This window comes from Pimephales promelas, chromosome 22 (assembly GCF_988280905.1).
Source record: "Pimephales promelas chromosome 22, fPimPro1.hap1.1, whole genome shotgun sequence".
NCBI lineage: Eukaryota > Metazoa > Chordata > Actinopteri > Cypriniformes > Leuciscidae > Pimephales > Pimephales promelas.
The window spans coordinates 12,426,148-12,439,645 of NC_142790.1; the positions used below are offsets into that span (position 1 = coordinate 12,426,148).

At 39.3% G+C, this 13,498-nt stretch overlaps 1 protein-coding gene across 9 annotated transcripts in view; it reads left to right on the top strand.

Moving 5' to 3' along the window:
• The window catches only part of kmt2ca (lysine (K)-specific methyltransferase 2Ca), a 207,954-nt gene that overhangs the window by 166,063 nt on the left and 28,393 nt on the right, over positions 1–13,498 (top strand). For 7 of the 9 annotated variants that reach the window (XM_039666622.2, XM_039666620.2, XM_039666621.2 and 4 more), the window contains 12 exons: positions 1,122–1,220; positions 1,482–1,529; positions 4,763–4,900; positions 5,343–5,375; positions 6,424–6,558; positions 6,687–6,837; positions 6,959–7,185; positions 7,281–7,354; positions 7,455–7,655; positions 9,241–11,085; positions 11,191–11,522; positions 11,608–13,316. In XM_039666622.2, the coding sequence (XP_039522556.2) occupies positions 1,122–1,220; positions 1,482–1,529; positions 4,763–4,900; positions 5,343–5,375; positions 6,424–6,558; positions 6,687–6,837; positions 6,959–7,185; positions 7,281–7,354; positions 7,455–7,655; positions 9,241–11,085; positions 11,191–11,522; positions 11,608–13,316 (4,992 nt within the window). The remainder of the gene's footprint in view (positions 1–1,121; positions 1,221–1,481; positions 1,530–4,762; positions 4,901–5,342; positions 5,376–6,423; positions 6,559–6,686; positions 6,838–6,958; positions 7,186–7,280; positions 7,355–7,454; positions 7,656–9,240; positions 11,086–11,190; positions 11,523–11,607; positions 13,317–13,498) is intronic. The other 2 variants (XM_039666624.2, XM_039666627.2) reach the window with 2 other exon arrangements.

Here is a 13,498-nt window from a genome sequence, read left to right on the forward strand (position 1 = left end):
GACACATAAAGGAGGCTCAACTCGTAAGTGATTTTGAAAAGCTATCAACGCATCGGTCTAAGGCCCCTTTTACACGATGGGAAAACGCAGATATTTCCCTGCGGATTGGCCTCTCGTATACACGAAAACCCCGTTTTTATCACAGAAAACGATTATTTCTAAAAACACCGGCCAAAGTGGAGATTTCTGAAAATGCCGGTTATGTATTGTTACGGCGTTTTAGGTTCTCTCTTGTCGATTCTGAGGATTCCGATTGGCTGGCTTTATCCACTGCCGCCAATAGGTTTGGCATAGTTATGATGGCGCTTGACGGTGTATTTATGCAGATGTGTGAACGATGTTATTTTTAAAATTGCACAGCGCACACAAATACTGTGAAAACTGTTTTATATTGAAAATGTTTGATATTAAATGGAAATGATTATATTTATAGGCATTATTTTTTCCGCATCATTTGCCATCTTGGATTGATTTTTATTTTTGTTTATCACTGAACGTGTCACATTGTCCTTAACGCGAATGCAATTCTGCTGTAAAAGTTGGCCAAATTAGATGTCGTTTTGTATTTGACATTTGGCATTAAAGGGGGATTGCTTGTCTTGCATATTGTGATGTAGATCTGAATGAAATAGATTCTCGAATGAGAATTTTGCCCATGGGGATTTGATTGAATCGTTGTCGTTTGCTAATAACTAAGATAGCGTGAGAGTGACGGGTTGCTGGAATGGAAAGGTATTTGTCCTGACACTTCATCAGAGAAGAGGTGATGTTGCGAGGAAAAGTTAACGTTTTTGATTAAAGATAATGAGGGCACAAGTTATTATTATTATTATTATTTTGAGTATTCCTTAAACAAACAAAAAATCCAATTCTATGGTGACTTTAAAATCTTTGTTGGCAGCTTACTATGTTTTGGATCAGAGCTTCTCATGACATGGTTTATAGTTTTGTTCATTGTGTTTTTATGATCCAAACCATGTCCAACTGACAGAAGTCACACCCCTATTATAAAGAAGTCCATCCGGTCTTACCGCCCAGCCTTTGGTAACATTTAATCAAGGAACACTTGGTGATTAGTATGGATACTCGTGCTCAGAAACACTTGTCTTCTTGATCTCTAGCCAATGTGGAGGATCCCTTAGCTGAGCTGGTTCTACATTCAGATGATGATCTCCTGGGAATGCTGTCCGATGACCTGGTCAAGCCAGGCCCTGAATCAGGTAGACTGAGTCCCGAGATCTGGCCGACGGATAGTCTCTCTTCTCTTTTAACTCTGCAGATGCTCTAACAATCCCATAAATCACCTGTAATTGTGTGCCTTCACCTCTTTTCTTTCACATTTTCACACTTGCATTTAACATTTTACCTGGTTTGCTCTGTTTGTCTTTATTTGTTGTCTTTTTAGCATACTCCTTTTTTTTTTTTTCCTCTGCATTTCTGTTTTATAATTATTTGGTTTTATCTGGTTTGGGTTCTTGTAGGTCTTGATTTATGCCCTTTCCAGGTGGACCGTTCCCCCTCTCCATTCGGTAAGAGCCCTGTTGGCACAGCCTTTCTGGCTGTAGAAGTAGAGCAGCCCCCCTCTCCTGGCCTCTCGGGCCCCTAAACAGGCCCTCAGATTTTTTTTTTGTTGTGCCAGTTTCTGCATGATCCCTTTCCTGACAAACACACTGACACACACACGCATTTTATTTGAGCTTTCTGCTTCTATGTTTTTTTTCTAACCACAAACAAACAAACCACAGGTTTTCTTGCACATGACCCTGTTGTGACACTGAGGTGAGAACCAAACTGGGGGTTTGGCTGCTACTGTACCTTAGTTGGCAACTGTGATTGAACTGTGAAATGTGCTTAAAATGCTGTGTTTAGTCCTATTTCTTTTCTCCAGGGTCTAATTTAGTTGATAATTTTATTTCTTCACAATTGCCAGCTTTTTAGTTGGCAAGGACACATTCCCTTCTCTGTGGAATGGCCTTGCTGTGGTGAAATGAATGGTTTCCCAGTGATGTAACTTCTTCAGTGTGAAAGTCAGCTCTAAAGGGTTTTGGAAAAAAAAAAGTTTTAGCGCTTCTAGTTTTCCTTAACATATAATGTATACACCTATAAATAGAGGTTGTATTAACAAAAATAATAATAATAATTTAACATTGACAGCTAATTTGTTGAGCAAAGAAATTGAGAGTAGATTAAAAAGAAACTGAACACAGCGCTACCCTTATCACTGAAGTTTTTGTGGTCTCTTGTTTAAAATACAACATGTTACAATATTTTACAGATGGATAAACGGAACAAGACAGAAAATTTACAACCCAATTTTTCAAAGTGACACACAGTTATTATTCGTAGCATAACCTCTGTGTGCAATATATATGTAAATATATAAGGCTTTGCTTACCTGCTTGGTAGTAAATACCACAGTGCTTTGTTTGGACGAAGCTCCAACTGAATTCTCCGTGCTGAATTTCAACTTATCCTTTAAAGTCAAATATTAATTTTATATGGTAATGCACTTACAATGGTAGTCAGGCAAGACATTTCATCAGAATAAACATTAAAACCTGGACTAAAACCTACCTACTTACTAATTTGTTTGGTTACACAAAATTAAATTATCTTAATTTTAAACATTTTAGTTGAACTTAATCAAAGTTTTTTTTAGTTATTTCAGTTAAAATGCAATAATGAAAAAGTCATTTTTTTAAGGGACTTTTTCACACAGTTGGACAGGCAACACTAATTTGGTTATGGTTTCTTAGAAAATTGAGTTAGTTGAGAGGATGATAGAGAGAGAGAGAAAAACTTTTCCTCATTTTACCATGACATGAAATGTCAGTCCAGTCTCTCTTTGTTTTTTGTTTTTTTGTTTTACTTTCTTAAAGCTACACTGTTTGATTTTTACCCCCATCTTACAGTGAAAAGGTATATGACCATCCAGTGAATATTAGTTTTTGTTCCTCTCAATTCCGAATTTGTTTTAACTTCTACGGTGGCCAATGTAGTCCAAGATTAACATGGCTTCCTGTTCGACCTCGTCCATGAGTGTTAACTCAAATGTAAACGCGAAAGGCGAAACTTGAATTAACGGGTATGTCCCTCTTTGGCTAATGTACTTTCAAGATGGAGGGGCAACATGGTGACCGACATTAGAACCCTTTACCCGTATGCAGTGGCGTAACTTTGTTTTAAAAAGTGGGTGGGACATGTGTATAAATAAATGAATCACGTGACACGTGAATAAAAACATAAATCCGACTTTAAAACATGTCCAGTGGAATAGCCTATACAGAAAGTCCTGTAAAATTAAACGAATAAATTGACCTAATAATATGAATAAAAATTATATAAACAAAAATATCCATAAAATTTTTAAAAGTAAATTAACTATTAAGCCAGAATATTGATAACTGATTTTTTGCAGAACATACACGATTAAAATTTAAATTGGCTTATAGCCTATCCATTGTATCACAAACTGCTGTACAATTAAACGAATAAATGGGCCTAATAATATAAATAAAGATAAAAAAAGTGTATAAACAAAAATTAAAAAAATAAATAAATAAAGGCCTACATAAACATATTAAAACTAAATTTAAAAAGTAAATTAACTATTAGGCCAACATTTTGATAACTAAACGTTTGCACAGCGCTCACAAATAAAATAAAATTATGCTTAGCCTATATCAATTGTACAAAAAAATGCTGTAAAATCAAACGAATCAATGGGCCTAATTATATATAAATTAAACTTAAAAAAAAGAAAGAAAGAAAGAAAGAAAGAAAGAAAGAAAGAAAGAAAGAAAGAAAGAAAGAAAGAAAATGAATTGCTTTCCTTATCTATAGTTCTTTTGAGTTCACCTTTAAGAACACAAGTTTGGACAATGTCTGAGGCTTCAGACTCATGCGGTGGTTGCGGAGAAAGCGGTCTCTGCCCTTGCAGAGACCCGCTTGGGATGCTGAACACAATGTGAGCTTCTTTAGCCAGGCGGGGAAAAGAAATGGAGTCAAACTCGTGGTGTGAGCGGAGCGAAATTGGAGCGGGAAATAGGGCGACGCTCAGTCCTTTTAAAAAATGCCCCTTTGCGCTCTGTCCAAGATCCGCCCGCTCGCGCTCCACTCCGCTCACATGCTCTGCACCGGAACGAACAAATAGTCTCCGAAACGGATTGAAGCGCGCATGTGAAGATGTGAAGACTGTGTGTGAGCCACGAGATACACTGTAACCGCGCTACCGATCGCGAGCGGCAAAGAGCACTTTGATCACTTGATTTAAAAAACAACGTATTTCAGGGCTAAGCTAGATCGCTAAATAGATAAATGAATCGTCTGCCAGTTGGAGATGTTTTATTTATTTCTACTGTTAGCTATCCGTGCCGCGAGAGCTTTTAAAAAGTGGTGGGGACAATATCGACCCTGGCAAAAAGTGGTGGGGATATGTCCCACCCGTCCCACCCGCAAATTACGCCCCTGCCCGTATGTATTTTCAATGGCATTGATATACACTCACGAGAATACTTTATTACTTGAACAAAGTAAATATACATTAATGAGCACATATATTTTTGAAAGAACTAAGTGTTTTTAGCTAAGAATAAACGAAGAGTTACACAGTGTAGCTTTAAGAAAGACTCGTTGGTTGGAAATTGGTTGCGTATCAACTCTGATTTAGGTGCTTACTGTACAGAATGACAGCTTATTGAGTTGTGTATTCAGTAGAGCTAAGAAACTAAGTTTGAGACTAGTTGTTTAACTTTCTTCCCAGCTGGTTTGAACATTGGCGCCCTACCGGATGATCAGTCAACTTCCCCTCATCCTGGCTCTTCTCGAGGGTCTAGGACAATACAGGAGGAACCTCTGGATGTAATACTAAGTCCTGAGCTGGACAAGATGGTTTCTGATGGTAAAAGTCATGCATTTTTTTTTTTTGTCTTAAAAATTATTCTCTCTTTTTTGTGTGCTGCTTTTCTCAAAATACACCAGAAGTGAATTGCATGTTGTCCTTGCTTTTATAGCATGCTACATATACATAACATTTTTTGTCACATATTGATTTTCTCATAAAATTGATACTGGTATCTGGCAATTCCTTCCTCCAATTGTTCCTTCCTTAGCCAGCAAGTGTTTTTCCTCGCAGCTTTTCTCCCTTGGCAATTGTGATTATTGTTTGCAAACTGAAGTGTAATACCTGAAAAGAAGATTTGGCACATGAAAAATTGTATTTGGTTACATCTTTATGGCTTTAACTCTTTTTATGCTGTGATCTGTTGAGTCAACTTTATATATCATTAGATGTTGAGTTTTGTATTATTGGTCTACTTATAATTATATTTCCGTGTTTACAGGGGCCATTCTGAGTAAGTTCTACAAAATTCCAGGTTTGTTGCTTTCTGAAAAACTTTCTGCAAAAGACCAGATGTTTTAAATGTTATTCACTAATTTTATGAAAATTTTGCCTATTTAGAAATGTGTGTAAATTGTCTTGCACCATTTTGCATTCATGCAGTGTTAAAGGAGTAGTTCACTTAAAAAAAAAAACTTTTGCTGATAATTTACTCACCCCCATGTCATCCAAGATGTCCATGTCTTTCTTTCTTCAGTCGGAAAGAAATTAAGGTTTTTGATGAAAACATTCCAGGATTTTTCTCCATATAATGGACTTCAATGGGAACCAAACGGTTCAAGGTCCAAAAGACAGTTTTAGTGCAAACTGTTCAAAGGGCTTTAAACGATTTCAGACGATGAATAAGGGTCTTATTAAGCGAAACGATCGCTCATAATAATTTATATAATAAATAATTTCCAGAGTAAACTCGTTCATTTTGTTCGTTGAATGAACCAAATGACATGAAAAAAGATTCGTTCATTTTGATAAACGAGTTCGAACAGGAGAGTCACGAACAGAGCAGAGCAAGGCGACCATTTGAGCTTATAAAATTTAAACTTTGTTATTTTATTTTAAATCAGCGATCGTTTCGCTTGATAAGACCCGTATTCATCATCTGGAATCGTTTAAAGCCCTTTGAAGCTGCACTGAAACTGTCTTTTGGAACTTGAACCGTCTGGTTCCCACTGAAGTCCATTATATGGAGAAAAATCCCTGGAATTTTTCATCAAAAACCTTAATTTATTTTCGACTGAAGAAAGAATGACATGGACATCTTGGATGACATGGGGGTGAGTAAATTATCAGCAAAAGTTTTTTTCAAAAGTGAACTACTCCTTTAACTAGAGATGTAAAAATGCATTGATTCATGATGCGTCATGCTCTGACAATGAAAATTCAATGCATCAGTTTTAACTTTTAACAGTATTCAATGTATTATTTGCCCAAATTCTATTATTTTCAGGTTGGTAAAATCAACCAAATAAAAAAGTATTTCAGTTATGAATATGTATGTTCTACATTCGATTAATTCTGTTTAGAACTGGAGGGTAAGGACGTGGAAGACTTATTCACAGCAGTGCTCAGTCCAAGCGCCAACCAGCCACCTCAACTTACTCATTCATCCAACACTGCACCCAATGCCTCAGCCACAGCAATGTCTGTCCAGAACCCAGGTATCAAGTTTTCTATCTCCTCATATGAACAGTCAAATAAACCACACCGATGTAATGTTGTACTGCGATTGAGTATCACATATAAACTACTCAGCTCATTATGTGAGTGCTTGTTTCTCCATTTGCAGGAAATGCTGGTGGAATGTTTCCACGCTTGCCTATGATGAACGGCATGATGGGGCCAAATACACACATTATTCCGAACCCCATGATTGCTGAAGCTGGAGTGTCTAGCACATTCTCTTCCATCCACCGCATGCCTTTTTCAGAAAATATGACGTGAGTGAATTCAGATTTTGAGTAACACAGATTGGAACTGGCATTTCCATTTAAAATATGTATATAGTTTCCGTGGCTTATGAAAAAGACACTCACTTAATGGCTTGATATGTCACTACAGGGAGAAGAAATTCAGCCAGATAGGGGGTGATGTGATCGGTCCCTGGGCTTCTCCTGCTCCCGTGCTTGGATCTGTCCCTCCACCAGAGGTGGAGACTGACACCATGTCCAATGCTCAGAGGAGCACGTTAAAGTGGGAGAAAGAGGAAACGCTTGGTGAAATGGCCACAGTGGCTCCTGTTCTATACACCAATATGAACTTCCCTAACCTTCCAGATGAATTTCCAGGTGAATGGATTGTCCTAATACACCTCAAGTAGAATTGCAAACTTGAAATGGAGTCAAGTTAGAGAGCAATCATCTGACTTTTTTTTTCTTCACAGATTGGGCGACTAGAGTAAAGCAAATTGCAAAGTTGTGGAGGAAAGCTAGTTCTCAGGAAAGGGCGCCTTATGTGGTAAGATGCTCTTTTTATTAAGCCTCATAAATCCTAATGTTGTATAGTTTTGTATGTATATCAAAAGTTTTGACTTTTTCACTTGGCTCTACCCCACTAGCAAAAGGCGAGAGACAACCGAGCAGCCCTTCGTATAAACAAAGTTCAGATGTCTAATGACACAATGAAAAGACAGCAACAGCAGCAGCAGCAGCCAGTTGATCCCTTTGATCCCAGCATTCCCATAGACACAGAGCTGCTCTTCAAGGATCCGCTCAAGCACAAAGAATCTGAGCATGAACAAGAGTGGAAGTTCAGACAGGTGATTGACATCCCAACGGATGTTTCATTGTAAATGCTAGATTTTAAGACTGATAAATGAATTCACCTTGGGCTGATCAGTACAATATAATTTTGAATCAGAATGTTGTTTAATGGCCATTATGAATTAAAGTGAGTCTAGACCTATATTATAGGATGTGAAATCAATTTGATGTGATCAGCAAATGCTATATTTTTGCTAATTTCTCAGAATGAAACGCAGTATGTATGGACATATGACAAAGCTTTGCATCTTAGTCTTTTGAGACATCATTAGTGGAAATAAAAGTATTAGTCAGTGCTGATTTAAAAGTTAAATGTAGATAAGTATATTTATATTTTATTATGTGTGTGCACGTCAGTGGTCATTGTAGCATTTATTTTTATTATATCTTAATTCTTCATATAAATGACTTTATGAATATTTAGACTTTATATTTCAACATTGTTGGGTTCCTACTGTAGGTTGAGGTACAGTTCTGGCACACATCTGCCAATACCCAGTAACAAATATGGTCTGTTAAAGTGTTTACTAAAAAACAAAGAAGGAAGACAATATATATATATATATATATTGTCTTCCTTCTTTGTTTTTATTAGTGCTGTCAATCGATTAAAAAAATGAACTATATTAATCACACATTTTCTTAAAAGGACTTCCGACTTCCGTAAGTTTTTGATACACAGTAGTCAACATTTGACGTGGATGAAAACCTTTCATCAAAGTTATACATGAATTTGTCTTTGGACTACTTTGATGAACTGTTTTGATACACTTCAAATGTTCACTACTGACCAATAATTTCACAGTTAGACTTCAAATTATTGTAGAATCAACATAAAGACAGTATGTTTTAAATACTTTAATAAGGCCAGCATCACTATTACTAATACTGCTACTGATTTCTCAAAGAAATTTTTTCCATTTTAAACATTATAGCCATTCAGCATTACAGTGTAATTGGAAGCTTTATATTTTTTGCATTTATTTGGCTTCAAAAAAATAACAAATTTGATTCAAGTGAACTTAAAACATTCCTCACATAAACCCATAATAAATGTCATATTTACCTGTGTCCTTCTAATTTGTCTAACAGGTATATGTAGGCTACAGAAATTAAATGAAGTTCTCAAACAGACAGCACTGCTTAAATTTTAAATTTAAATATGTATTCATCTTTATTAAAGCTGTCACTTTAAGACCTGCTGCACACGACACTGATTTCACAAACCCCACACTCTTTACTTCCATTTAAGACGTTATTTAACTCATTTAAGACTGCTCTAATGGGAATACTCAATAAAACAGACATTTCGGCATAATTATGTGTGTTATTGTTCATGCGAATGCGAGGGAGAACTCTATTCTGGCGCTCGTCTTTATATATAAAAAATAATAATAATTGCATGCATTAACATGTTAATGTTGGCAGCACTAAATATATACACATTTTGCCCAAAAATATATAAAATCAATAATGCAGTCTTCTTTTAAATGCATTCCATTAAATGCTTCTTTTAATTAACGGGTACCATTTTTCTCTTTTCTTTTTTTGTACTTTTTTTTGTTTTTGTTTTCATGACAGCAAATGAGACAAAAGAGCAAACAACAGGCAAAAATTGAAGCCACACAAAAGTTAGAACAGGTTAAAAATGAGCAGCAGCAACTTCAGAAACAACAGCAACAACAGCAATTCAGTGGAGACACCTCAGAGTCTGGTAGTCAGAGTCCAGTGACAACTCAAACCAGCAGTGGTAACACTTCTCCTTTGCAAGAATTGACCTCCAAAGATGGCTTCCAGATGCTTGAAACTGTAACATCAGGTACATCAACGGATGATGTATTTTTGCGTCCCCAACCTCCACCCCCTTCATCCACAGCAAAGACCCCTACCCAGGACACTCAGTACATGCAGGGACCCTCATCTCAGCCTCAGTCTCCTCAAATGTTTTCACCAGAATCATCTGGATCCCGTCCTCCTTCTCCGTGGGATCCATATGGTAAAATGGTGGGAACCCCCAGGCCACCACCATCTGGCTTAAGCGCGCCGCGAAGAGGTTCTTTGTCTGACGTTCAAGATAGGAATAGGCCCTCACCAGCTCATGAATCCACAGACCCTTATGCGAAGCCTCCAGACACACCTCGACCATCAGACCCATTTGTGAAACCTATGTGTCCACCCAGACCAGGACCATTAACTGAGCAGCAAGGACGAAACTGCATTAGTAATGTCATGCCTGGAGACAATTTTTCCAGGCCAGGCCAAAGATCAGAAGTGTACCAGCGCATGGCCCATAGTCGCATGGTTCTCTCTGACCCCTACTCTAGGCCACTGTTAACACCTATTCCAGGGAGTAATGAGTCTGGATCTGTGCCTGTGTTCAAAACACCTATGCCTCCTTCACAGTTTCAGCAAGACTCATTCAGTGCAGGGCAGCAAGGCATGAGAAGGGGGTCATCTGATGCATTCTCTCAAATTCAACACTCTGACCCTTATTCACATAAGCCTCTAACACCCCATCCATCAATGGGAGATGGTTTCAGTAATGAGGGCAGAATGATGCATCCAGGACCAGGAGGTCCTTTTGCCCAACCATTGCCAATGGGCAGACACCCTCAACGAGATCCATATTCACAGGCACCATCTACACCTAGGCCAGACTACCTTCAACAAATGCCTGATCCATACGCTCAGCCTCCTGGTACCCCAAGACCTCATGATCCATATGCCCAGATGCCTGGTACCCCAAGACCGCACTCTGATCCATACCCATTGCTGCCATCCACACCTAGAACTGTAACAATTGATCCGTTTTCTCAGTCACAACCTAATAGTCGCAGACAATCTCCGTCTCATGCTATTGATCCATATGCTCAGATGCCAGGTACTCCAAGGCCTTTTCCAGGAGAGAGATACCCTAAATCACCAGGTAGTCAGAGATCCTCGGATCCCTTCTTACAGCCTCCTGGAACTCCTAGGCCAGTCAAAAATGAAACTTGTGATCAATCACCAGGAACACCAAGGCCAGTTCTTCCTGACCCTTATTGTCAACCCCCTGGTACCCCACGTCCAGGAGCTGGGCCAGAAGCCTTCTCCAGACCAAATCCTAGATTAAACTTTGTGGCCCATCAAACAGATCCACTTGGCCATCAAGCACAAAGTAGGATACAGGACCCATTTGCTCGTCCCTGTGCCCTTGATTCTCAAACCCCCAAGCATCCTGCGATTTCAGATGAAAGTCTCTCCCTACAACAGACAAATCCTAACAAAACACCTATTCATGATCCTTTTGAACAAGCTTCACTAACCCCATGTTCACAAGCAGGGGAGAGATTGTCACATGATGTTTCAGTAAACACGGGCAACCCATCGGATTCACAGAACACAATGCAACCACCACTTGGAGAGACTGAAGAGAAAATTAAACAGGTCTGAAAACATATTAAGTATATTTTCCATTAGAGAATATTACCCTATCCCTTTTTCTGTTTTTTAACGGTCTAATATTGATTGTAATTTATTGCTCTTTTTTAGCGCCAAAGACTACGGCAGTTAATTCTCAGACAGCAGCAGCAGAAAAGTGCGATCAGACTAGAAAAAGGACTCCAGGAGGCAACTGTTACTGCAGCACCTGGGACTCCAAGGCATTGGTCACAGGATGATTCTGGACCTCAGAAGGATATTTTTGGTAGACCCCCACCTCCATATCCAGGTACTATGAGATCATCACCAATTAATGCAGGGCAAAGGTTTCCTGGAACCTTCCTTGCCGATCAACATGGGTCCATGTCTGATGAACCCCAGTGCTCCCGGCCGCCATTACCCAGAGACGTCAACAACCTTGCCATGAGACCGCAAGGACAAAGGTAGGTGCTTTTCCTCTATCAAATATGGTTTCAAACTAGTAATTCATTTAATGTTCATGTTATCTTGAAACCTAATTCCTTACAGATTTGGATTTCCTCCTGGAGCACCAAACCAAGAGCAATTCATCAGGCCCCCTCACCAAATACAAGGTGGACCAATGCTTGACAATATCCCACCACATATGAGACGACCTCTTTCTGTTGACATTGCTAGGCAAATAGGCAGTAATCATCAGATGGGCCTTCCCCAGCATTTTCCACCACGTGGCCTTTCAATGCAACAACATAATATAATGGGTCAACCATTTATTGAACTTTGTCACAGGGCTCCAGAGAACAGAGTCAGACTACCGTTTGGGCCACCTAATGCTTTGGATCATCCTAATCATCCTCAGAGACCTCCTCATGGCTTCATGGGAGGCCAAAATATGGCCTTTACAGGAAATCAAGGTCCCAGAATAATGGATCAGATGTTGGGCCTTTCACATCAAGGATCAGTCAGTCACATGCAGACTTCAACTAATATGGATAACCTGCATCACCATACAAATACAGTTCCACAACAGACTACAGTGGCAGTACCACTTCGCCATTTGGTCAGTAGGGATTCAGTTACTCCCAGCGAATCTGCACTACTCCCTGTCACAACATCTGGACCAACAGAGGAAATCCCATTGCCATGTAGTGATGGTGTTGTTGACAAGCTAGAAACGGATGACTCTGCTGTGAAGGATCTTGATGATGTGGAGGTCAAAGACTTGGTTGATGAGGACCTGGACAACCTGAACCTTGATGCAGATGATGGCAAAGATTTGGATGATCTTCTGGAATCTGGAAAGTTTGATCTGATTGCTTATGCAGATCCTGAGAACCTTGGCGACAAAAAAGACATGTTTAATGAAGAACTTGATTTGAGTGATCACATAGAAGATGACCATGGGGATACCTCTGATCTTCAGAAGGCCTTGTCTGAAAAAAGAAATTCCAGATGTGAAGGTGTATCATCAGCTCAACCTAAATCAGAGGCCATACAAGGTCCTAGTAATGTCAAACTAGAAAAAAGTCTGTCAAAAGAGTTTCTGGATTCTCAGTCTGAAAGAACTATGAAAACTGAGAGCCAGGGTTTTGGAAACTCAGTGGATGACCATCAGCCCATGAGTAGTAAAAGTGGTCAAGACGATGTCTCTGTTCTTTTTGAGGAGTCTAGTGCTCATGGCCATCCTGGATCTGCTCCAGTGTTGTCAAGCCTGTTGATCAAGGAAAAGCTAGGTGAAACTAGGAGTGAATCCATAATTCCTCCCATCTCGGCTGACCCTGATGCCCAGACGAATCTTGGCTCCAACATGAGTATGGTGATGCTGCGAGGACAACCCGAAGATCACGGGATAAACCCTGGAGTAACAATGGGGCACAGAGTAGATCCACCTCTAACCCAAGGGCCAATATTAGGTAACCCAAATTTGATGCAGTCTGAGAACCAGCAGGTACCAAATCTAGGGTTTGGAGCATCACAAGGACAGCAAGTGGATCTGAACCTGCCTATAGTTAGTGCTCAGCAGCCTGTTCCCCATTCCTTAAACCTACAAACTCAGCAGGGCATGTTCAATCCAGGGGCCAGAGGGCAACAGGGGTCTCAAGTGCAACAAAATCAACACAACAGACCTCTTCTGTTAGATGAGCAGCCCCTTCTTCTACAAGATCTGCTGGATCAAGAGAGGCAAGAACAACAACAGCAAAGGCAGATGCAGGCCATGATTCGGCAACGGTCAAATGACCCTTTTTTCCCTAACATCGGTAAGCCTAAGCTTCACTTTCACTAATTGATAGACTAATTGAGGCTGTTGTACCTGTTCATTAATGTGGTTTAATCTTGACTTGATTCTATACGGTCAGCAGCTCTTATCTTGCAGTCCTAAATGTATAGTTATTGTACAGTTGTTTACAATACTTAAATGTGGAAATAATTGTGATATACA